At 43.5% G+C, this 26,293-nt stretch overlaps 1 protein-coding gene and 1 pseudogene across 4 annotated transcripts in view; both read left to right on the top strand.

Annotated features, from left to right (window-relative positions):
• Positions 1-21,496, top strand: part of cfap61 (cilia and flagella associated protein 61) — a 31,847-nt gene extending 10,351 nt beyond the window's left edge. For 2 of the 4 annotated variants that reach the window (XM_029734026.1, XM_029734028.1), the window contains exons 17-27: positions 1,950-2,077; positions 4,369-4,461; positions 4,657-4,825; positions 5,051-5,225; positions 16,819-17,126; positions 17,386-17,713; positions 18,610-18,689; positions 18,886-19,091; positions 20,165-20,221; positions 20,699-20,795; positions 20,935-21,496. In XM_029734026.1, coding sequence (XP_029589886.1) covers positions 1,950-2,077; positions 4,369-4,461; positions 4,657-4,825; positions 5,051-5,225; positions 16,819-17,126; positions 17,386-17,713; positions 18,610-18,689; positions 18,886-19,091; positions 20,165-20,221; positions 20,699-20,795; positions 20,935-21,135 — 1,842 coding nt within the window. In that variant the 3' untranslated portion in view covers positions 21,136-21,496. The remainder of the gene's footprint in view (positions 1-1,949; positions 2,078-4,368; positions 4,462-4,656; positions 4,826-5,050; positions 5,226-16,818; positions 17,127-17,385; positions 17,714-18,609; positions 18,690-18,885; positions 19,092-20,164; positions 20,222-20,698; positions 20,796-20,934) is intronic. The other 2 variants (XM_029734029.1, XM_029734027.1) reach the window with 2 other exon arrangements.
• A 1,991-nt stretch (positions 21,497-23,487) lies between these two features.
• On the top strand, positions 23,488-26,003 carry LOC115174956 (insulinoma-associated protein 1a pseudogene; annotated as a pseudogene).
• Positions 26,004-26,293: the final 290 nt, after the last annotated feature.

Here is a 26,293-nt window from a genome sequence, read left to right on the forward strand (position 1 = left end):
GAGGTCGGGTGATTGTGGAGGCCAGGTCATCTGATGCAGTACTCCATCATTCTCCTTCTTGGTCAAATAGCCCTTACAGAGCCTGGAGGTGTGTTGGGTCATCGTCCTGTTGAAAAACAAATGATAGTCTCGCTAAGAGCAAACCAGATGGGATGGCATATCGCTGCAGAATGCTGTGGTAGCCATGCTGGTTAAGTGTGCCTTGAATTCTAAAATAAATCACAGACAGTATCAGCAGCAAAGCACCCCCACACCATCACACCTCCTCCTTCATGCTTCATGGAGGGAACCAAACATGCGGAGATCATCCATTCACCTACTCTGCGTCTCACAAAGACATGACGGTTTGAACCAAAAATCTCAAATTTGGACTCATCAGACCAAAGGACAGATTTCCACCGGTCTAATGTCCATTGCTCGTGTTTCTTGGCCCAAGCAAGTCTCTTCTTATTATTGGTGTCCTTTAGTAGTGGTTTCTTTGCAGCAATTCGACCATGAAGGCCTGATTCACACAGTCTCCTCTGAACAGTTGATGTTGAGATGTCTGTTTGTCACGTCCTGGCCAGTATAAGGGTTAATTGTCATTGTAGTTTGGTCAGGACGTGGCAGAGGGTATTTGTTTTATGTGGTTCGGGGTGGTGTTTTGGTAAAAGGGCGTTTGATTTAGTATTTCCGGGTTTTTGGTTTATGGTCTATGTTTATGTATTTCTATGTGTAGTCTAGTGAGTGTGTTTCTATGGTTGATTAATTGGGGTTGGGACTCTCAATTGAAGGCAGGTGTTTTCTCTTTGCCTTTGATTGAGAGTCCCATATATTAGGGTGTGTTTGTCATTTGTGGGAGATTGTTTCTTGTTTAGCGTGTGTGAGCCTAACAGGACTGTCTAGTAAATCGTGAGTATGTTGTTTATTATTTTGTGTTCATTTTTTGAGTTAATAAACTTCAAGATGAGCATTCACAATTCTGCTGCATATTGGTCCTCCTTTTTCGACGATGATTTCGCCATATCGTCTGATGACGACGAAACCCCTGACACTGTTACTCGAACTCAATGAAGCATTTATTTGGGCTGCAATTTCTGAGGCTCGTAACTCTAATGAACTTATCCTCTGCAGCAGAGGTAACTCTGGGTCTTCCTTTCCTGTGGCGGTCCTCATGAGAAACAGTTTCATCAAAGCACTTGATGGTTTTTGCGACTGCACTTGAAGAAACTTTTGAAGTTCTTCAAATTTTCCGCATTGACTGACCTTCATGTCTTAAAGTAAGGATGGACTGTTGTTTCTCGTTGCTTATTTAAACTGTTCTGGCCATAATATGGACTTGGTCTTTTACCAAATAGGGCTATATTTCTGCACCCCTACCTTGTCACAACACAACTGGCTGGCTACTTTAAAGAATCTCAAATATAAAATATATTTTTGATTTGTTTAACACTTTTTTGGTTACTACATGTGTTACTTCATAGTTATGATGTCTTCACTATTATTCTACAATGTAGAAAATAGTCAAAATAAAGAAAAACCTTTGCATGAGTAGGTGTGTCCAAAATTTTTGACTGGTACTGCGAGGACAGACGCTGGGAGACGAGAAGCAAGTACAGGGAGTGTACATTTAATGAATAACGGACAAGAAACAAAACACGGACAGTGTCTGGATGGGAAACATAACGACATTAATGCTGACCCGGGGAACAAACTGAGGAACAGACAGATATAGAGGGAGCAATCAACAAAGTGAAGGAGTCCAGGTGAGTCCAATGAAGCGCTAATGCGCGTAATGCTGGTGACAGGTGTGCGTAATGATGGGCAGCCTGGTGCCCTCGAGAGCCAGAGAGGGGGAGCGGGAGCAGGCGTGACGTACTGTATATTGGTTAGATTGCTGGAGAACTCTTCTGAAGTAATGAAACGGATGAATCTGTGACTTTTACACACGCTGTCTCTCTCCTCCTCAGGTCCCGTATGCTCTCAACCACATCAACCGAAAACTAACCATGGAACCAAAAGTCACCATCAATGCCAGGATCGTGGTAGTGGGGGCATCAGACACTGGCTTAGCATTTCTGGAGGTGCTTGCTTTCTGGTATTGAGAAATTGTATACATGACATTCATAAATTGCATTTAGAATTGTGTGTATTAGAGGAAGCTCAATGACATCCTCCTCTAGATGATTGTAATTAGTGGGAGTGACTGGTAGGTATTAGAGCAGCAGTGTGTGCAGCTTTAGCAGCAGTGATTAGTAGAAATATGAGTATACCCACCCAGAGCAACATGTGTGAATGCACAACCATCCCTTCTCCCACCAAGGCAATAGTATTAGTATTGGCTTGTATTGGCCTGAATTCATGGTTACCTTCAAACAAACACCAATACCACACCTTTTGTTATTACAGTATGTTTTGCATAGGTTAAGAAAGCTTATTTATTGACTATCTACACATGCAGTGTGCACATTCTTGCTTATCAAAGTCTTGATGTTTAGTTGATTTGATGAATGAGTCATTATAGCTGTAGGCTTGGATGAAAGCCCGCAAACACGACAACCCTCCTTGACCAAGAGTAAAAAACATTGTCTAAAGTGTATGTCAACAGCATTCACTTTCAGAATGACTTTTCTCCTGAATTCGTCTTTTATTCCAGGCATCCAATATCTGGAAATGTCGCCAGACTTTTGGTTGGCTAGAAAGAGGAGGCGCTGCTACATGTTTGTATTCATTCCGTCTTTGAGATGAACTGTTCCTCCAAACAATTCCTGTTCCTCGCCGCCAGCCGATAACTGCCAAGCAACCGGATCATTGTGTGTGGATGTGAAAGCAGCGCGGAGGGAGGGAGCGTGCATAACTCAGGGATGGGGTTGGCAGGCAGGGGCGGCGGGGCGATGGGCACACAGCTGCCTTGGGCTGGCATTCAGGAGGGCCCGGAGCTGGCCCTTTAATTAGACACTCCACTGTTCTCCTGTCAGGGATCTTCTGCAGCGATCTGTGTTTGCTGTCACTAATGACTTGACTAATGAGGCAGTTAGTGTCCACTAAACTAATGGTGAGGCGGTGCTATCAGTGGGCCGGCTGAGTGATGGGTCAGCTTGGGCCCTGCTGGGCCCCCTTATCAGGCCAACTCAAACGGCTGGCCTCCAGCTTTCCATCCTCCTCCATCCAGCCCACCCCCACTCCTCCACTCCTCTGTGGGACAGGGTCAGATCAGGGGGAGCAGGGCAGACAGATAAAGAGCTGGTGGGGTGGCTCGGCCTCTCTGCCTGGTGGTCAGTGGGGTGGGGGGAGTGGAGCATCGGGGTCACAGCGGTTGTCTGTCAGCGCCTGATAACAGACAGACAGAAAGCCAGGAGGTCACGTCCAGAGCCCAATAACAGGCCTTAATGCCTCAGTGCTGGGCGTTAAACCCACCTTCTGGCTCAGATTAACACGGAAAGTTGGATTGAATTGAGCTCTGATTATTCTCTGTTCACCAGAAAACACACTGGATTAGGCTGCCGTTTTTAACAAAGACTGTAGTTTAGTTAGTTTCTCTATACAGCAAGCCAAGTGTTAAAATCTATCAATATTAAAGGGTTGTAATAACTATTGTGTGTTGAAAGAACAAGTTTGTGTTGCCTTAAAAGGTATTTGTTCAGTTCCTACACATTTGTGACATGGATGCAGTGCATTAATTAGCCAAAATCAATCACTTTCCCTCCCAGAGAGAGGCAGCAGACTTGCAGGCGATCTAAAGCTTGACATGACATGGCTCAGCTCAGTGTACATCTCCTTTTCACACAACACCATTGAGGCTTTCTCTGTTGTATCACCAATAGGGATAATGTCCATTTGGCACAGAACAAAGGAGGACATTTACATCACAAGAGACCTTTTACACTCCTGATAGTAAACGCATAAGAGGAACACTACAGACTGGGGACAAAACCAGACAAAACAAAAGGAAGGGCTTTTACTCTGAGGCCTAGAAAATAAAGGATTTTTAATGCATACCGATGTAGATGAAATGCAATAGGGGTATTAGATGGAACCATTCAGCTGCATCTGCGCCCCCTCACTCAGCTCTCAGAGAATAACAGAACACTGCAGACAGAGAGCCTGTGCTCATTTCTCTGTGATGTCCTCTATTCTTCCTGGAACCCATGTACTATATGTTAGGTATTAGATTTTCCCCACTACAACAAAATGGAACAGGAACGCTGAAAGATAATTATTGGCGAAATACAACGTTTTGATCATCAGGTCAAGAGCATCTCTGTTTAGGTAGGATGAGGTCATCATTTCTGAGAAAATAAACGTTCTCCTATTCTGCACTGCACAGTAGCTGCACTCATGAGTCAGAGTTCTTTTCCCAGTAAACAGTATGTTCCTTTCCTTCTTCAGCCCACACCTGAGGTTCAATAACATGACTCTGATTTCCACGCATGGCTTCCCAGGCTACTACACTAATGAAAAGATGAGATTCTTGTCCACGAGGTGAGACACCTGCAGCTTCTCTTGTTGTCATTTAAGTCCTACGTGGTGGACTGTAGTCATCAATGTCAATGGAAAACTCATTAACGCTTGTGCATTATTTCATCTTTCGCGTTCGAGGATGTCTTTCAACGGGCTCCATAATACGCTAGCATACAACAACAAAAATACCTCTGTGCCCCTGTCCACTACCCACAGTCATGGCTCCAGCGACAGGGACCATGCCCAGATGTCTCTGCGCTCCTGGATCAACGTAGTGACAGGCAAGATGGTGGGCATCGACAGGGCAGCCAAGCACGTACTGATGTCTGGGGGCAGGAAAGTCCTTTATGATCATCTCATCCTCTGCACAGGCCAACAGTACCAGGTTGGAGGGACATCCTGCATATAAGATTATAATTAGTAGTAGTATATATATATCATATTTTTTATGTCATAGTGTTGGGGGAAATTGAAGCACAATTTCTATAGTGTAATTTATTTATTTTATTTTGTCACAATAGTCATCATTTCATAATCACATTATGATTCTGTATTGATGTTCTAAAACCTGAATGACTGCTGTGAGGATTTCTGGATTTGTCCCTGCTAGGTTCCCTGTCCCACTGGTGTGGACGGCAGCCATCTTCCCCCCAAAAGCCAGCTCCCAGCCCAGCCCCGCCGTAGATACACCGGGCCCGTCCCATCCAACCTCTTCACCCTTAACGACCACCACGACTGTGTGACCGCTTACCAGTGGCTGCTCAACAACTTTGTGGAGCTGAAGGGTATGTATGTGGTCTGGATACCAATCTGTTTCTGCCATCATGCCACTCCTTGTCATGCCAAGCAAAATGTGAGGGTTGACACATACTGGCTGCTAACCAGGTGAGTATGTACACTGAGTGTACAAAACATTATGTTCTTTCCATGACAGACTGACCAGGTGAATCCAGGTGAAAGCTAGGATCCCTTGTTAATGTCACCTGTTAAATCCACTTCAATCAGTGTAGATGAAGGGGAGGAGACAGGTTAAAGAAGGATTTTTAAGCATTGAGACAATTAAGAAAAGGATTGTGTATGTGGGCCATCAGAGCGTGAATGGGCGAGACAAAAGATTGAAGTGCCTTTGAACAGGTATGGTAGGAGGTGCCAGGCGTACCAATTTGTGTCAAGAACTGCAACACTGCTGAGTTTTTCACGCTCAACAGTTTCCCGTGTGTATCAAGAATGGGCCACCACAGACTTTCGGCGACGCAATTTAGGAAATGGCTGCCTGATTTTTCGTACTGCACATCGGTTGGGTATTTCCCCCATAAATTCAAGTATTTACTCTGAATATTATAGTTCCTCATGCTACAATAGAAAAGGGGGAAGCACGAAAAGGTTGTGGAGCTACAACGATAGTCCGTAACAAGGTAGAAGAAACTAAAATTGTTGACGAAACAGAGATGGCTAATGCTAGCACAAACAAGCTAGCAGCAGCAAAATATCCCTCATTCCGTGAGGTGATAAAGGAGGAATTCCGCTTTTGAGAGGAACTCCGAGAAGATGTACGAAAATAACTACATGAGTTCAAGAAGGACATTAACCAGAAACTTGAAGAAAACAAAGAACTTCACCGCATATCTACAAGAATGGGGGATGCAGAACAGCACATTGGGGAAACGGATACATGGAACACTGCGATAAAGGACGCGCTTGTACAGTCTTTGAAAAGCCAGCACGCACTACAGGCAAAAGTGACAGAACTCAAATGTTTTTCACATCGTAATAACATTAAACTTTATTCTGTGGTCGAGGGAACAAAAATACTCAATGCCCAAATTCGTGGAGGGTGTATTCAAATAAATACTTGAAGACGAAACTGACTTGGGAATCGAGAGAGCACACCGAGCTCTGGGCTCAAAACCCCTCAGTGGTGACCTACCAAGATCCATAGTTGTGCACTTCCTACAATTCTTAGTGAAAGAGAAAGTCCTCCGTGCAGCCTGGAAAAAGCCTGTTAACTTCCAAGGCCAACGAGTGTTCTTTGATCATGACTATGCGGAAGAGATGCTGAAAAGACTCGAGTAGCTCCTCCCATGGACTGTGGTCGGTGGCAGAGTCGCGGAGAAAGAGGGAAGTCACCTTGGCGAGAGGACGTTCACATTCGAGAGAGACTCAGGCATTTCCAACGAAGATAGAAACTACTGAATCGGATTTTACGGACTTAATAGTCACGGCGTGGTTAGACTTATTGGACCGTTATGGTTGACATTGCAAGAGGTAAAACAGCTCCCAGATTTTTCCCCCACTGCTTTGTAAGGGTGAGAAGCCTAAAGTATGTGGCCTACATGGACACATTACGTATGGTCACGTTATTAACAGATCTATTAGCTAATGATGTTATCCTGGCCGTGTGGTGCCAGGACAACAACCTCTCCCTCAACGTGATCAAGACAAAGGAGAAGATTGTGGACTACAGGAAAAGGAGGACCGAGCACACCCCCATTCTCATCGAAGGGGCTGTAGTGGAGCAGGTTGAGAGCTTCCTTGGTGTCCACATCACCAACAAACTAACATGGTCCAAGCACACCAAGACAGTCGTGAAGAGGGCACGACAAAACCTATTCCCCCTCAGGAGACTGAAAAGATTTGCCAGGGGTCCTCAGATCCTCAAAAGGTTGTACAGCTGCACCATCGAGAACATCCTGACTGGTTGCATCACTGCCTGGTATGGCAACTGCTCGGCCTCCGACGATCCAGTAGTGCGTACTGGATCGTACGCACTACCCTAGTAGTGCGTACGATCCAGTACATCACTGGGGCTAAGCTTCCTGCCATCCATGACCTCTATACCAGGCAGTGTCAGAGGAAAGCCCTAGAAATTGTTAAAGACTCCAGCCACCCTAGTTATAGACTGTTCTCTCTGCTACCACACGGCAAGCGGTACCGGAACGCTAAGTGTAGGTCCAAGAGGCTTCTAAACAGCTTCTACCCCCAAGCCATAAGACTCCTGAACATCTAATCCAATGGCTACCCAGATTATTTTCATTGCCCCCCCCCCCCCCCTTTTACACCACTGCTACTCTCTGTTATTATCTATGCATAATCACTTTAATAACTCTACATGTACATATTACCTCAATTACCTCGACTAACCGGTGCTCCCGCACATTGACTCTGTACCGGTACCCTCTGTATATAGTCTCGCTATTGTTATTTTACTGCTGCTCTTTAATTACTTGTTACTTTTATTTCTTATTCTTATTCGTATTTTTTAAACTGCATTGTTGGTTAGGGGCTCGTAAGTAAGCATTTCACTGTAAGGTCTACACCTGTTGTATTCGGCACATGTGACTAATACAATTTGATTTGATGACACTGACAACGAGGTGACAGAAGGACATATTGTATCATGGGGAGGATTCAGTGAATGGACTGCATATGGTTGATGCCTTATGTAGGCTATTCTAGGATATAAGACACAGACCAGACTGTTATTGTTCCATTATTTATCCTCTGTTACATTACACTCCTATTTTGCTTTTGTATTTAACCGGTGTGTAGGCGACAAAAAGGCGGGCTTTTTATTTTTGGTTCCAACAGGTTTTGTTTCAGACTGCGTCACGCATTTTGATACTTGAGCAAGGGGCCTTTCCAGCAGTCAGGTTCATCCCCTCAAACTCCAGAGGCAAGGGACAATCCTCTGACATGGGAGTCCTTATAGCAAAGTCTCTTCCCACTTTGGTTTACTTTTCTATTGTTCTTGATTTTTCATTCTTTTTTAGGTTCATGTTAAGCAGGCTGTTATGGTACACAGGGTTTGGGGTTTATATTGATGCATCATCTGGATTTAAGGTCATAAGTCTCATTGTAAACAGACTGGGGAGTGCCATCAAGAGAAGTAAGGTAATAGCAAAGATGAAACGGGAAAGAGTTGACATATTATTCTGACAGGAAACTCATTTATCCCATCCTGAACACGAGTAAATCGAGAAAATTGGCTATGGGGATAGCTTTTTCTCTTATAAAACGGGTAGAAGGGGTGTTGCAATTTTTATCCCAAATTCAGTAAATGTTTTGTTTATGTCATAAATAAAAGACAAGGAGGGTATATTTATCCTTGTTAAATGTAAACTGGATCACAAGGAAGTTACAATATTGAATGTACATTATACATGCCCCCGGGGAGTGACATGGTCTTCTTTAGGAGGGAAACCTCTGGCACTCTTATCTGTGGAGGGAATTTTAACATGATTTCAAACTCAAAATTGGACAGCACAAATCAACATAGGTAAATAAGTCTGGTTGATAAAAATATCAATAGGATATTACAGGAATTATGTATTGCACAACTTCCATATGTCAGAAACGGAATATACTTTATACTTTTTCATGTACAGAGCAGATAGGCACAAGTCTAAAGATGTAGGATCGGGCAGAAGGATCATAATGGAGTTAACCTAACTCTACACCTTAATAGCAAACCAAGAAATACTCTATGGAGGCTTAATACAAATCAAATGTATTTATATAGCCCTTCTTACATCAGCTGATATCTCAAAGTGCTGTACAGAAACCCAGCCTAAAACCCCAAACAGTAAGCAATGCAGGTGTAGAAGCACGGTGGCTAGGAAAAACTCCCTAGAAAGGCCAAAACCTAGGAAGAAACCTAGAGAGGAACCAGGCTATGAGGGGTGGCCAGTCCTCTTCTGGCTGTGCTGGGTGGAGATTATAACAGCACATGGCCAAGATGTTCAAATGTTCATAAATGACCAGCATGGTCAAATAATAATAATCATAGTAGTTGTCGAGGGTGCAACAAGTCAGTAACACAAGAGTAAATGTCAGTTGGCTTTTTCATAGCCGATCTTTGAGAGTATCTCTACCGCTCCTGCTGTCTCTAGAGAGTTGAAAACAGCAGGTCTGGGACAGGTAGCACGTCCGGTGAACAGGTCAGGGTTCCAGCAGGTCTGGGACAGCAGGTCTGGGACAGGTAGCACGTCCGGTGAACAGGTCAGGGTTCCATAGCCGCAGGCAGAACAGTTGGAACTGGAGCAGCAGCACGGCCAGGTGAACTGGGGACAGCAAGGAGTCATCAAGCCAGGTAGTCCTGAGGCATGGTCCTAGGGCTCAGGTCCTCCGAGAGAGGGAAAGAAAGAAAGAGAAAAAGAGAGAATTGGAGAGAGCATATTTAAATTCACACAGGACACCGGAAAAGACAAGAGAAATACTCCAGATGTGACAGACTGACCCTAGCCCCCCGACACAAACTACTGCAGCGTAAATACTGGAGGCTGAGACAGGAGGGGTCAGGAGACACTGTGGCCCCATCCGATGAAACCCCCGGACAGGGCCAAACAGGTAGGATATAACCCCACCCACTTTGCCAAAGCACAGCCCCCACACCACTGGAGGGATATCTCCAACCACCAACATACCATCCCGAGACAAGGCCGAGTATAGCCCACAAAGATCTCTGCCATGGCACAACCCAAAGGGGGGGGGCACCAACCCAGACAGGAAGACCACATCAGGAAGACCACGTAATACAAGCAAGCTGAATGATCCAGCATTCAAGGAATCAATAAAGACAGAATTGAACGTCTATCTGGAGAATAATGATAACAGGGAAGTATCCCCTTCTACATTGTGGGATGCAGCTAAGGCGGTTATTAGAGCAAAGATCATATCCACATCATCTCTCAAGAAAAAGATTAAAGCAAAGAAACTGCTGAAATTACAGGAAACTTTAGGAAGCTTAGAACGATGTCATAGTCATCTCAAAGACCCTCGTATATTACGTGAGATTCAAAAGGTAAAACAGGAAATTGACCAGATTTATAGTGAAGAAGTTGAGAAAAGGCTCAGGTTCCAGAAACAATGATATTATGAATCAGGCTCAAAGGCAACACAATTTCTAGCATGGAGACTCCGGAAACAACAAGCACATAATACAATTTGTGGTTGAAATACAGAATTTTTGGATGAAATACAGAATGCATTTGAATCATACTATACAAATCTGTACAAGCAACCAGAGAAGGCAGATGCACAGACAATAGTATTTTTTTTTTATTCACTTGATCTCCCCTCATTGAGACAGAGTAAAATGATAGACTTCCTTCAGAAATAACTACTGAAGAAATGAATAATGCAATGTCTAATCTAAAAGTTAACAAGTCTCCAGGCTCTGATGGCTTCCCTTCAGAATGGTTCAAAGCCTTCAGAGAACAACTAACACCTCTACTTCAGACCTGTTTTAACTGGACTCTTCAGGAGGGGGATCTACCACCACTGTGAAGAGAGGCCATAATATCTTTAATTCCAAAAGAGAGTAAAGATAACATTACAGTCATTTAGCAGACGCTGTTATCCAGAGCAACTTACAGTAGTGAATACATACATTTCATACCATTTCATGCATTTTTTTATACTGGCCCCCCGTGGGAATCAAACCCACAACCCTGGCATTGCACACACCATGCTTGTATTGCAAACACCATGCTCTACCAACTGAGCCACAGGGAAGACTAGATAAGCAGGAATGCAGTTCCTATAGACCTATCGCAATTTTTAACAATGATTATAAACTGTATGCATCAATAACAGCCAAAAGAATGGAGGACATAATCCCAAAATTGATTGATGGGGATTAAACTGGGTTCCTACGGAATAGACAGACAACATAGGGAGAACATTACATGTCATGGACCACGTCAGTCAGGAGACGACAAGTGCTATATTAATCAGACAAGTGCTATATTAATCAGTCTAGATGCAGAAAAAGCATTTGATTCAGTGGGATGGGATTATCTATTCCAAGTTATGTATAGATTTGGTTTCAACAAAGAAGTGATCCACTGCGTCAAAACTATTCATGTCCGACTGCCAGAATAAAGATTAATGGACATTTGTCACGAATGATAATTTTAGAATGTGGGGCAAGACAAGGCTGTAATCTTTCACCCAGGCTCTTCTCCTCTCCTTCTCCCATCGAGCCATTAGCCCAGGCAATAAGACAGGACCCATATTTAGAGGGAGTAACAGTAAGAGGCAGTGGATTTGCATGTATGCTGATGATGTTCTCTTGTTCCTTAAAGACCCAAATTCAAGTGTACCTAGATTGATGGATGTTTTACAAACATCTGGAAGATATTCAGGGTGTGTGCTTAACGTACATAAGACCCAAGCCCTAGTATATAATCATACCCCACAGGAAGCACTGAAGAGCAGGTATAACTTCCAGTGGACCTCTTCATCCATTAAATATCTTGAAGTAAACCTACCAAAAGATACACCCAAACTTTATGACATGAATTACGTTCCCATCAACAAGAAAATATATGATGACCTGGACAGGTGGAATTCACTTCCTTTGGATCTTAGTAGTAGAATCGAAACTATCAAAATGATCATCCTGCCGAGGTGACTGTATTTGTTCCAATCACTGCCCAATCAAATCCCACCTAAACAGTTCAGGGAATGGGACAAACGGATATCAAGGTTTGATTTGATTTACGACTCAATTAAGCTCTACTAACTTGAGGTATGGGAAAGAATTATCTTGGAAGGATGTTATCCGTTTATTCACAACACCTAAAGTGAAATCAAAACAGACTATTGGAGAGAATGTGGGCTATCAAGGGCGGATCACACTCATATATTTTGGTCCTGCCCTGCTGTTTAATCCTACTGTGGAGAATTAAGAAAAAAATGAAGTGGTTTTGACATAGAACAAACATTCATCAAACATGAATTTCTCTGTATTTAGGTGAAATACCTGATAACTTACACAATAGAGAAAAGTACCTGTTGAAGGTCCTACTGGCAGCCAGTAAAAAGGCTGTCACTAGGAAATGGCTACAAAAAGACCCAATGGGTAGACATTGTTAAAGAAATACACTATATGGAGCGTATGACCTTTAAGAACACATGAAGAGAGAGGCCAGGAATACTGGGAAAAATGGGTTTCGTACATTGTCTAATTCAAAGATGATGTTACTGTTGTACGCATGATGTATACTGTACCTGCCAGACCGTTTTTTGTTTATGTGTTCTTCAATAAAAAATAAAGTATAAAAATATATATAATGGTCCACCACCCAAAGGACATCCAGCCAACTTGACACAACTGTGGAGTCAACATGGGCCGGCATCCCTGTGGAACGCTTTCCACACCTTGTAGAGCCCATCCGCCAATGAATTGAGGCTGTTCTGAGGGCAAAAGGGGAGGGGGGGTGAAACTCAATATTAGGAAGGTGTTCTTAATGTTTGGTATACATGATAGCGCCCTTACATGAATTTCCACGGATGTGACATTATTCAAAGTCTATGAATAATTAGGGTCTAATTAGTGAGAGGGGGAAATCTTTCATCTCTCTCAACCAAGTCTACCTCCTCCATCTCCCTCCATTTACAGGGTGATACTAATTTCTGAGAGGCTAGCTCCCTAATGGTACCCTATTCCCTATATAGGGTCCTGGTCAAAAGTAGTGCGCTGTAAAGGGAATAGGGTGCTATTTGGAATGTAAGGTTTTCTGCTGATGAAAAGACTGATGTGCTTAAGTAGAATTCATATTTTTCCTCTGAAGAAATATGAGATGTGCAGTGATTCAGATTAAGCCTATTATATTAACTAATTAGGGGATCTGTTCATTATGGAGGAAATCATTACTAAATGCAAATTACTCCTACTATGAATTTAATGTTGACAAAAAAAAACATGTTGAAGACATATTGGTTCAAATCAAATCGAATCCAATTGTATTAGTCATATGCGCCGAATACAACAGGTGTAGACCTTACAGTGAAATGCTTACTTACGAGCCCCTAACCAACAATGCAGTTTAAAAAAATACAGATAAGAATAAGAGATAAATGTAACAAGTAATTAAAGAGCAGCAGTGAAATAACAATAGCGAGACTATATACAGGGGGGTACCGATACAGAGTCAATGTTCGGGTGCACCGGTTATTTGAGGTAGTATGTACTTGTAGGTAGAGTTATTAAAGTGATAGATGACAACAGAGAGTAGCAGTGGTGTAAAGAGGGGGTGCAAATAGTCTGGGTAGCCATTTGACTAGATGTTCAGGAGTCTTATATCTTGGGGGTAGAAGCTGTTTAGAAGCCTCTTGGACCTAGACTTGATGCTCCGGTACTGTTGCCGTGCGGTAGCAGAGAGAACAGTCTATGACTAGGGTGGCTGGAGTCTTTGACAATTTTTAGGGCCTTCCTCTGACACCACCTCTTATAGAGGTCCTGGATGGCAGGAAGCTTGGCCCCAGTGATGTACTGGGCTGTTCGCACTACCCTCTGTAGTGCCTTGTGACCGGAGGCCAAGCAGTTGCCATACCAGGCAGGGATGCAACCAGTCAGGATGCTCTCGATGGTGCAGCTGTAGAACCTTTTGAGGATCTGAGGACTCATGCCAAATCTTTTCAGTCTCCTGAGGGGGAATAGGTTTTGTTGTGCCCTCTTCACGACTGTCTTGGTGTGCTTGGACCATGTTAGTTTGTTGGTGATGTGGACACCAAGGAACTTGAAGCTCTCAACCTGCTCCACTGCAGCCCCTTCGATGAGAATGGGGGAGTGCTCGTTCCTCTTTTTCCTGTAGTCCACAATCATCTCCTTTGTCTTGATCACGTTGAGGGAGAGGTTGTTGTCCTGGCACCACATGGCCAGGTCTCTGACCTCCTCCCTATAGGCTGTCTCGTCGTTGTCAGTGATCAGGCCTACCACTGTTGTGTCATTGGCAAATGTAATGATGGTGTTGGAGTCGTGCCTGGCCGTGCAGTCATGAGTGAACAAGGAGTACAGGAGGGGACTGAGCACACACCCCTGAGGGGCCCCTGTGTTGAGGATCACATCGGCTGCGGAGAGAGTGATCACACAGTCTTCCGGAACAGTTGGTGCTGTCATGCATGTTTCAGTGTTATTTGCCGCGAAGCGAGCATAGAAGTGGTTTAGCTTGTCTGGTAGGCTCGTGTCACTGGGCAGCTCCCGGCTGTGCTTCCCTTTGTAGTCTGTAATGACTTGCAATCCCTGCCACATCCAACGAGCGTCAGAGACCGTGTATTACGATTCGATCTTAGTCCTGTATTGACGCTTTGCCTGTTTGATGGTTCATCAGAGGGCATAGTGGGATTTCTTATAAGCTTCCCGGTTAGAGTCCCGCTCCTTGAAAGCGGAAGCTCTAGCCTTTAGCTCAGTGCGGATGCTGCTTGTAATCCATGGCTTCTGTTTGGGGTATGTACGTACAGTCACTGTGGGGACGACATCATCAATTGACTTATTGATGAAGCCAATGACTGATGTGGTGTACTCCTCAATGCCATTGGAGAAATCCCGGAATATATTCCAGTCTGTGCTAGCAAACAGTCCTGTAGCTTAGCATCTGCTTCATCTGACCACTTTTTTATTGATCTAGTCACTGGTGTTTCCTGTTGTCATTTTTGCTTGTAAGCAGGAATCAGGGTCAGATTTGCCAAATGGAGGGCGAGGGAGAGCTTTGTATGCGTCTCTGTGTGTGGAGTAAAGGTGGTCCAGAGTTATTTTCCCTCTGGTTGCACATTTAACATGCTGATAGAAATTTGGTAAAACAAATGTAAGTTTCCCTGCATTTTAAAGTCCCCAGCTGCTAAGTGCACCGTCTCTGGGTAAGCATTTTCTTGTTTGCTTATGGCGGAATGCAGCTCATTCAACGCTCTCTTAGCCTCTGACTCTGGTGGTATGTAAACAGCTACAAAGAATACAGATGAAACTCTCTCGGTAGGTAGTGTGGTCTACAGCTTATCATGAGATACTCTACCTCAGGCGAGCAATAGTTTGAGACTTCCTTAGATATCGTGTACCAACTGTTGTTTGCAAAAATAAATAGACCGTCGCCCCTTGTCTTACCAGATGCCACTGTTCTATCCTGCCGGTACATCGTATAACCAGCCAGCTGTATGTTGATGTTGTCATCGTTCGGCCACGTCTCCGTGAAGCATAGGATGTTATAGTTTTTAATGTCCCGTTGGTAGTTTAATCTTCCGCTTAACTCGTCGATTTTATTGTACAAAGATTGCACGTTTGCTAGCAGAATGGAGGGAAGTGGGGGTTTATTCGATCGCCTACGAATTCTCAGAAGGCAGGCCGACCTTCGCCCCTTCTTTCTCCGCGTCCTCTTCACGCAGATCACGGGGTTCAGGGCCTGTTTCCGAGGAAGCAGTGTATCGTTCGTGTCGGGCTTGTCAAAGTCGTGAAAGGAAAAGAGTATTCTGCTCGTCCGTGGTAAGTAATCACTGTCCTGTTGTCTAGAAGTTATTTTCAGTCATAAGAGACAGTAGCGGCAACATTATGTACAAAATAAGTAAAAAAATAAGTTACAAACAACAGAAATAAACAAACAAAAAAAAACACAATCGGCTGGGGGTACGTAAAACGTCTGCCATCCTCTCTGGCGCCATCCTTTCCGGCGCAATCCTCTCCGGTGCCATCTTGTTCCTTATTCCTTTTAATTTCAGCAAAATAATTATAGAAAGGAGGAATAATAATGATATACTTCATAGAAATATAAAAAGCGTTTAAAGTGTACTGGCAGCATTGTCCTCTGTTTTGGCACTGCTGTAGCTGTCCACTTCAGCACCATGGACAGAGACAGAAAAGCAAAGCCCTGACTAACAGTGGGGTGCTTCATTGAACAGCTTTCCTTCTACATAAATGCATCAACTTTATGCTTGCAGTCCTTATAAATGATGATTACAAAATTTGGGATGATCTCTAGTTTTTCGACCAGAATGATGCTTACTTGAATGCATACTATTATACAATTCTTCTCCTTTTATCCCCCAAAAAATAGTAAAATACTTTTTTTATACAGGCCTTAGAAATTATTTTATTCAGGGACAATATCTACATTACTGTCTCCCAAATCAACTGGAATGCGGCAGCCATGGTTGTTCTTCCCATTTAGGATAATAAGCCCAAGGTTAGGGATGGCTAGATCGAGGAGAAAAGGGCCACTTCTGAAACCTGTGCATCAAAGGACACATTCACTGAGGCTAAACTAATTTAGATCCTCCTATTACCGTCATTATTAACATCAGTGAGTTTTCATCATCAGGAGAGGCTGAGTCTTAAGAATTCCGAGGTCACTCAAATAGCTGCTCTCATCTCATCCCTCCTCCACAGCTCTTCACTGACAAAGAGAAGATTAGGCAGTCTTTGTGTGGTTGCCGTGCCCCCTTGTTGCCAAGTGACCCGACCTTCTCCATCCACATAGCATCTGAGTAATTTGAGAATGCTGGCTGTAATACATTTCAACCAATCCTCTTGTGATTGTAAATTGCATCAAGCTCGCTATTCATTCAATCTGTTCTTTGTTGGAATGTCTTGTTTTTGTGGAACTACAGGTAATGCCATAGTGTACGGCAACACCATTGACGTGTACACCTGTGTGGAGACTCTGTTATGCCTGGATGTCCAAGGCTATCGCATCCACCTGGTCCATCTGCCCACCACGGAGGGCTCCAGCTGCAGCGCCAGCTCGTGCTTCAGCAACCCCACAGTGGAGAAGGCCATGAAGAAGGCCTTGGAGAAGAGTGGGGTCCATGTTCACCACAACTGCTTGCTGGCCCAGATGAATGACGGACAGAACCCTGAGCCAATCACATCCTTGTCCTTCACCAGTGACAGTCAGCCTCTCCGGCTGGAGTGCTCTGTAAGTCCAAATCGCCATCTCTGAAAGAAAAGAGGCGCTCTTACTAGGGTGCAGTAGCCTCATACTTGATTCAGTGAATTTGTAACAGGTCTCTAAAATGGAATGTATATCAGAGTTCTTGTGGGCTTCATTCATTTTTGGTCTCTTATTGTCCATTTTAATTGTGGATTTCATAATCATATGAGCAGAGTAAAATAGTTGGTAGCAGGATCATTTAATGTAGTAAAACTGCCTAACCATCCTTGATTTCTCTCTGTAGGTCTTTATGAACCTCTCCTCCAAAGGTGTGGACTACGATGCCTTTAAGACCATCAACGACGCCTGTCTAGTATACGACGGCCGACTGGTCATAGACACCACATTCCATACGAACGACTCCACCATCCGCGCAGCCGGGCCCCTCACCAAGTTTGCCCGGCGCTATCACGCAGACCAGTGGTCCCACTCCAGCTTCAACTCTAGGGAGGTGGGCCAGGAGCTGGCTGCTGCTCTGCTGCCCTTCTTCGACCCCACGCTGGAGCCGGCCGTCAACTCTCCAGCCGACCTGGACCGCCTCATCCCCATCTACACACAAGCCAAGATCCAAGGTCTGCTGCTGTCCAACACAGAAATAGCCAGAGAAATGATCTTCATCCATGTGTTATAGTTAAGCAATAAGGCCTGAGGGGATGTGGAATATGGCCAGTATACCACGGCTAAGGGCTGTTCTTAATGACGACGCAATGCGGAGTGCATGGATACAGCCTTTAGCCTTGGCATTCAGGGCTCGAACCACCCAGTTTATAATACTGATCGAGTCATAATTCTAATTATAACTAATTGTCATTTTTTTCTATCATTGTTGATTTATTCAAAACCCAAAGGTTTGCACATTGTATGTCCTGTTATCCTGTCTGTTCAGGACAATGTACTCCATCTCACATTTTTATGTAATGCTACATTGTTCCCTGGTAATGGAATCTCTGAGCTACTCGCTTCTTTCTCATTTTACTGTTTGATCATCAAACAACAATGAACCATAACAATGGCCGATTCTGGATTTGTTTAGTCACATGGTAAACAAGGTGAAGAGCTGTGCTCACAATACAACCACTTATTTTTTTCCGTTTCAAACAAATTGAAAAGCCTTGAACATTTTTCCTAGTGGTAGAAATACCTTATCACCCGGCATTATTCTACAGCATTGTCTGTTAAACTGTGGTAGTTATCCACACATACAATTCTGTTCATTTGAAAATAAATATAGTACTGTAACTATTTATTGCTCATCAAGTTACCATGTGTTTTTATAAATATTACACTAATTAGGTATTTCAAAGCATTCCACAGTTGGAAACATTATTTTCAGACACTGTAAGCAAGACATGTCTGTGACTTGGAGTCATGCCTGGATTTTCATTGTTTATTGGCATCAGTAGACCCATAAAACCCTGTTCAGCTGTTCTATCTGCTTTTAACATCTGTACACACTGTTTTTACCAAGGTGGTAGACTGCCAGGAGGATACAGTTATCTCCATGCTACCAAACCAGAGCAAAGGCCATCTGCAGTTCACCCTGTAGAGGTAGGTACCATTTTAAATCCTCACTAGAAAGTGCATGAATTGATTATTTTGTCACATAAGTATGCATTTCTCTTTGACTACTCATTTTGAAAAGCAAGTTCTGAAAAGATCGAGATTATTTTTCCAAGTTCTCATACAAGTTGTGATGTTAACAACAATACTGAAATCTCTGTCTGATTTGTCCTATTCTCCCCAGGGAAGAGAGATCCTGACTGGCCGCATTGAGACTGGCAACTACTTCCACCTGCACCTGAACCAGTACGACCTGGTGGAGACCATCACCTGTCTGTCACTGAAGCCCTTCCCAGTCTCCAACTACCTGTGTCTCTATGGGAAACATGAGCTGCTGCTCAACCGCCTTTGTTCCCGTTATGATGAAGGGCTGGTTCACGACCTCTACAGGTAGGTAGCTGCTGGGGTTGTTTACATTACAGTAGACTACAGAGAGGAGGGAGTGGGGAGATTCAGGTCTCTGGAAAGATACACTAGATGGCCAAAAGCATGTGGACACACAAATTAGTGGATTCTGCTATTTCAGCCACACCTTGTATAAAATCGAGCACACAGCCATGCAATCTCCTTAGACAAACATTGGCAGTAGAATGGCCCGCACTGAAGAGCTCAGTGACTTTCAACGTGGCACCGTGATAGGATGCCATTTTTCCAACAAGTCAGTTCGTCAAATTTCTGACCTGCTAGAGCTGCCCCGGTCAACTGTAAGGGCTGTTATTGTGAAGTGGAAATGTCTAGGAGCAACAACGGCTCAGCCGCGAAGTGGTAGGCCATACAAGCTCACAGAACGGGACTGACTAGTGCTGAAGCTCGTAGCGTGTAAAAATCATCTGTCCTCGGTTGCAACACTCTTCGGAAACCATGTCAGCACAATAACTGTTCGTGGGAGCTTCATGAAATGGGTTTCCATGGCCAAGCAGCCGCACACAAGCCTAAGATTGTCATGCACAATGTCAAGCGTTGGCTGGAGTGGTATAAAGCTTGCCAACATTGGACTGTTTCAGCATGATAATGCCCCCGTGCACAAGCGAGGTCCATGCATAAATGGTTAGTCGAGATCGGTGCGTAAGAACTTGACTGGCCTGCACAGAGCCCTGAACTTAACCTCATCGAACATCTTTGGGATGAATTGGAACGCCGACTGCGAGCCAGGCCTAATCGCCCAACATCAGTGCCCAACCTCACTAATGCTCGTGGCTGAATGGAAGCAAGTCCCTGCAGCAATGTTCCAACATCTAGTGGAAAGCCTTCCCAGAGGAGTGGAGGCTGTTATAGCAGCAAAGGGGGGACCAACTCCATATTAATGCCCATGATTTTGAAACAATGTTTGACGAGCAGGTGTCCACATACTCTTGGCCATGTAATATATAGTTACATCACAAATGTTTACAGACAATACAAGTATGGTCAAGGAAAAAATTAAATCAACGCACTGTCTTTATATAAATCTGCATTTTGAGTAGGCAGCTCTCTCAGAAGAAGTATGTCTTCAAGATACTGTTCCCTGTCAGTGTTTGCAGGTAGGCTAGCATTTGGAGATCTGTGTTTGAGTGACCTTGTTTCTGATGTTTCAACACGCCATATATAGGAGCCATTGTCCCTTGGTCTAATCTATTAATGCAGGTCCCCAATCTGCTTCTTCTGCTCTGTGGAGGAGCTTAGCCACCCTGCCGTGCCCATAAGGCTCTCTAAGACTTACTACATCTGGATTCATCACTGGCCCTTGTCATGGCTCTGAATGAGGCCACTCTCAATGTCATTATTGGAGCTGACTGAACACATCATCAACTGTTAAAATAATGAATTGTCCATGCTGTTGCTGTTCTGTTGGGGGTTCTTAGGTGAATGCACTAAATGTGTGTGTGTGTGTGTGTGTGTGTGTGTGTGTGTGTGTGTGTGTGTGTGTGTGTGTGTGTGTGTGTGTGTGTGTGTGTGTGTGTGTGTGTGTGTGTGTGTTTGTGTGTGTGGGGGGTGGGGTGGGGTGGGGGGGTTGGTAGTTATTTCAGGGAGAAATGGTGCCTGGCGATATATCATGATCGCTTTGCAGACTTTGAGCAGGAAATGCACCAGATAATGGAATCAACTAAAGTGCAGGTTGGATTTGTCTCATCTTTCTCCATTCACATTCATATGGATAATGTGTTGAACTGTTTGTCTACCAATACTATTTGTCATTGCTAAGGTCTTTGAGGGAGGGGGGTCTTTTTAACGAAGGCCTTCTCTCTTTCTCCAGGACCACAATGATGTGTCCATTTCAGAGCTTGTTCAGAGAATGGTAGATGAGAAGCTGGACATTATTGAGGAACCGAACGTGTTTCTCAAAAAGGTGTTTGAAACAAGTGGGGGATTGGCTTCCCTGAAGACCAGCACTCTGAATTACCTGAGGTACAACAGGTACCACCTGACTATGTATGCCCAGCCTGGACTACTGTAACTGCTCCTACATCTTATCTTACCTTTACCCACATTTTAAATGACATATTCATCACATAGAAATATTCCATAGTTTTTATTTAAATAAAACGTTGTAGAATCATCCAACTGTAGTAAAAACATTGACATTCAATTGAGTTAATTTGAACAGAAAATACAGTAGCCAATGTTTTTAATAAATGTACTTGTTATTTTAGATAGACAAGAATATTAGGTTATGTACACACTTTTAGCATGAACAAGAACACTAACTTGTAGTTGTCTTAATTTTATGAGAAGTTAATGTTGACTGACTTGAGAAAACAGAGAAAACAAAACAATCCTCATTAAGTGTTATAATAAAGTCACAACGAATTGTCAAATTCAGCTTTCTCAGGTAACAGTTTTTGCTCAAATTCGCATTAAAGGTCACTTGTAATTGTAACTGCAAAGGTTATTGGGATGACTGATACGACTTAGGCCTGGATGAAAGTGGATTTAGTGAGTGCGAGGGTGGGTTCTATATTCTACAGCTGTATGGTAATGAGGCTCAAATCTTTACTGCCTCTCTTTGCGCAGCACACGCCAATGAACAAATAGCCGCACACGCGCCTCGAGGTATGGGATCGTTCAAGCGTTTATCAAATAGCTCGGTAAGATAAACGTTAATTGGTAGAATATATGAATTTATGAAATGACATGGCTCAATGACACTCAATGAATTGTGTCATCCCCTGGCTATTGAATAATTAGCCATTTTAATGCAAACAATTTCCCAGAGGAAGGCAATTTAAAAAAGTGTTTGAAAACATGGTATTCTAACATGACCTATAGGCCTATATTATAGACTTATACTGTAGGTCATGTTAAATACCATGTTTTCAAACACTTTTTTAAGATTTTACCTACTGAAAAAAATCTTAAATTATTATTTGCATCATTGTTTGGGCCTTGGATAATTACTTTTTTCCCTAACTGTAAATTAAATCTTCCAGATTTGTGTGATTGTTTTAATTCGTAGCCTATGTGTGCTTTGATTCTTAATTATATTGGGGATATTTATTATTCAACCTCGAAGGAGATTTTGCCTCGACATATTTGCTGTTTCTGAATTAGGTCTATGGAGAATTTAAAAGGGAAACTTTCAGAATAGGCCGAATTGATCAGCAATAATTTCACGTAGCCCTATTTCAGATTATTTTGAGCAACTTTATAGTTATATACATGTATATGCCTATTAATAACCGGAGAGGCCTATGCCATTCAAATATCGTATTTGATGAAATTCTGTCAACAGAAACAAAAAGACTTGATAGACATCTGGCATGTGGTTTATCGCACAAATGATTATGGAATGAAATCTTGACGCATTAGCTGAACTAGACAAGTCTTCTCGTTCCTCGCCATGGTGGTGGATAGCCTTTAGGCTATCTTTTAGAGATGGTATATGACCCTGAAGGAATTGGGTTTGACTGTTTTTAACGGAGAGATAATCATGGTAAGGCCCATTTGGAGACGGTCGGCTTTGTCCAAACCACACTGATCACGCACAGCACGCGCCGACAGTATCTATTGGCCAGATTACTTTGTTGCACATTTTACCGTGCAATTTCCTTTTCAATCACAAGCGGGATACAGCTTGCAAAAGCGCGGCCATTGTAATGCAAAGCAGGGAACCCTGTTTCATTAATTATGTATGCGTAAAATGACTGATTCATATGTCCAGAGTTCAACTGTCGTATCCAACACATGTCGCTATGGATGCCTTGAAATGTTTCTTTGTTGCTTTTTCTTTCTTTCTCTCCAATAGAAATATTTGCTTGTTTGGGGTTTTTAAATGTGGCGTTTTAAAGGAATAGGCTATAGTTTAAACTTTGTATTGGTTGAACAATTTGTCGATTTTCTTTAGCCTTGAATAAAGCTTAACAATTCTGCAATTGAAGCAGATTACAACATGCAACTCAGCAATGTGTGTGTGTCTGCACAGAAGATACTATTTTGGGTAGGCCAACTAATAAATAACACCAACCATCTTTGTCATTGTCCGTTAAATCAGGCACCCCACCCTAATTTTTATTTTAGATTCTAATGGATGTTGTGTAGTGATGGACATCTCCTTTTTGGCAGATCTTTGTATGCCCGACCCCCCCCCCCCCCCCCTCCTCCCACACACACACATAAAGGAGGCACACAAAGCCGAGGCACGTGTGCATTTCTATGCAAACTCATCAGACCGTAAAAAGAGGAGGGTCCCGGCGTGTGCCTTCGATGGGACGAGGTTATGAGGGGGCAATGCGTGCATAGTAATATAAAAAAAACTCAGGTACATCTGCTTAGCAAGCTGCAAATCCTCCTATATTTCCATCCGAAACCAAGCCCTTCTCTCCACCCTCCCAAACCAACTCCGCAAATCCATAGGGATCTTAGTTCCATCTGATTGGTTGGGGGTGAGGCAACAAGGGGCGAGAACAATATCATAATTTCCCCTTAAAAAGAGTGCAGCTATGTCGTGATGAAAGCATCTCGGGAGGAGAACGAATCAATAGCAGCCAGGGGAACGGTGAACAATCAAAGTGTCCGATGTGTCTGTAATAATAACCTGAACCTGGATTTTATTTCAACATCATCTGCGTCAACAGTGCCTTAATCTGTTCCGTCCATCGCAAAAATGCCAAGAGGATTTTTAGTGAAAAGGAACAGGAAACCAAACCCTATGTCTTACAGGGTCCGCTCTGATGAGGTGGAACAGGGACAACAAATACAAGCTTTCGCATCCTTCCCTGAGCACGCAGATGCAGCATCCCTGTTCTGCGAGTCATCAGCCACAGCAGCAGCTCCCGGACAAGATGCTAAACCCGTTCAGTTTGGGAACCCGGAGGCAGTGTACAAGGCTCTCTACAGCCCCACCCGGCCCGTCAGTAAAGACCATGAACAGGGATATTTAGAGAGACATTTCAATCTCGGGTCACCGGTGTCTGCTGAATCCTTTCCCACACCTGCCACTTTAGATCCCCTCTTTTCCCCAGTGGACCTAAAAATCGGTACCAGTAACTGCAACCGGGCCGGGACAACCACGAACTCAAATCTACCCGCTGTCACCGGGAATGGCACCAAAAGGCCTTCAAGCGACACCGAGCGTAAAAACAAGCCTCCATCAAAAAAAAACAAAGCTATCAAGAAACTACATTTCGAAGACGAGATGACCACATCACCCGTGCTTGGGCTCAAAATTAAAGAGGCTCCCGTCGACCAAAAACCCAGACCACAGCCGGCACCAGGTGACAAGCCTCTCGGTGAGTTCGTCTGTCAACTGTGCAGAGAAGCATATGGCGACCCCTTCGCGCTGGCCCAGCATAAGTGTTCCAGGATAGTGAGGATTGAGTACAGATGCCCTGAATGTGATAAGGTTTTCAGTTGCCCGGCAAACCTAGCCTCCCACAGGCGCTGGCACAAACCAAAACCTCAAAATAACGCGTCAATGTCTGGTGTACAACATATTAAATCGGAGAGCGATAAGATGTGCGCGCTCGACAAGGCTGTGTCTGATGAAATAAAGGGCCGGAGTGATAGAGACACACCCAGCCCCGGGCTGTCAGAGTCGGGATCAGTTGGATCAGAGGAGGGTCTCTATGATTGTCATCACTGTGGGAAAAAGTTTAAACGCCAGGCATACCTAAGAAAGCACATCCTATCTCAACATGCCACAGCTTCCCACAATACCAGCAGTGAGGTCCACGAGGCCTATCCCTTATCCCAAAACGAAGGAAAGCCGAGTGACAAAACTCCAAGCCACGCACCATTGAATCTGAGTTCCTCAGGGTGCCACCTGTGCCCTGTTTGTGGAGAGGACTTTCCCAACAGAGTCAACCAGGAGAGGCACATCCGTCTCCTCCACTCCTCGCAGGTCTACCCATGCAAATACTGCCCTGCCATGTTCTACAGTTCTCCGGGACTTACACGGCACATCAACAAATGTCATCCCTCAGAAAACAGGCAGGTTATACTCCTTCAGATGCCTGTGCGACCAGCCTGTTAAACTGAAGACATACCTGTGCCTTTACGCGTGGACGTCATACAGTATGCGTCAAGTTTGTCTCAGTCCTCGACCACTGCATTTAATAATGGGGGATTTAAAATCCCGTTTAGAGCTTGAAATATATATTTTTCAGACTCATCTTAGTTTATCTAAAGTACGTAAAGCATTAGACTGTTAACTTATTTTTCTAGGATCTCTGCACAAGTGCTATTGCATTAGCTTCTAGACCTAAGAAAGGCATATCCTAGCTGTACCGTTGTCATAAAATTGCCTTTTAATTCACAGGCTGGAAATGTATCTATCACTTTATTAGCTTGTGAATCTGTGGACATTCCATTTTAGCTTTGTCTCTGAACATAATACAATTTGAAAGGTTTGCCCTAGTGTAGCCATCAATGCCTTGGATTAGAGCTCATGTACACTCCTGCTGTAAAACTGCCTTCATGTATATGTCGAATAATGATTGTTTTTAATGTCTTATTTATCATTGGCCAGATATTGTATCATTATTGTTATTTTACACGTGTATTGCCAATATACTACACATAAAACCATCATGGTTATTTTCTATTTATTTATTTATTGAATTGATCTTATGTAAATTATGTTTTGTGTGATTTATGTGAGACTTATTCATGTATTTTTTCATGCCATAGCCAAATTATCCTTTTGACTTATTTATTTCAAGTTTACATAGATACCGAGGATGGTGCATAAGTAATCGATTGACCCTGAGCTTATAAAACATTCTCTTCAATGCTCTTAAATGCAATCCAGTTTTTTTGCTCTGATTGTTTTATAACTATTAGCTATATGTCTAAATAATAAAAGCAAAAAAATCGATATTGTTTGACTAACTTGGATCCAAGAAAATGTTGTTTTCTGACCTGAGCTTGTAGCTTCAGGATCATGCAGCCACAGTGGTGATGTTATTATAATGCATTTCACTATTGTCAGAAAGTAAGTGGCCATGGCCTGGTCTTGGCCCTGCATGCTCAGTCAGTGAGGGAGTACAGGGTAGTGCAGGTGTTCAGCAGGTTGAGTTTGTTTTGTCTGTCTTCCTAAAAGGCTCCCCCTCAACACTTTGACTCTTTGACTCAGGCTATCATCCTCACACCAGAGGCAGCCTCCATTAGCAACATCC

This window comes from Salmo trutta, chromosome 35, assembly GCF_901001165.1.
Source record: "Salmo trutta chromosome 35, fSalTru1.1, whole genome shotgun sequence".
In the NCBI taxonomy this organism is placed as follows: domain Eukaryota; kingdom Metazoa; phylum Chordata; class Actinopteri; order Salmoniformes; family Salmonidae; genus Salmo; species Salmo trutta.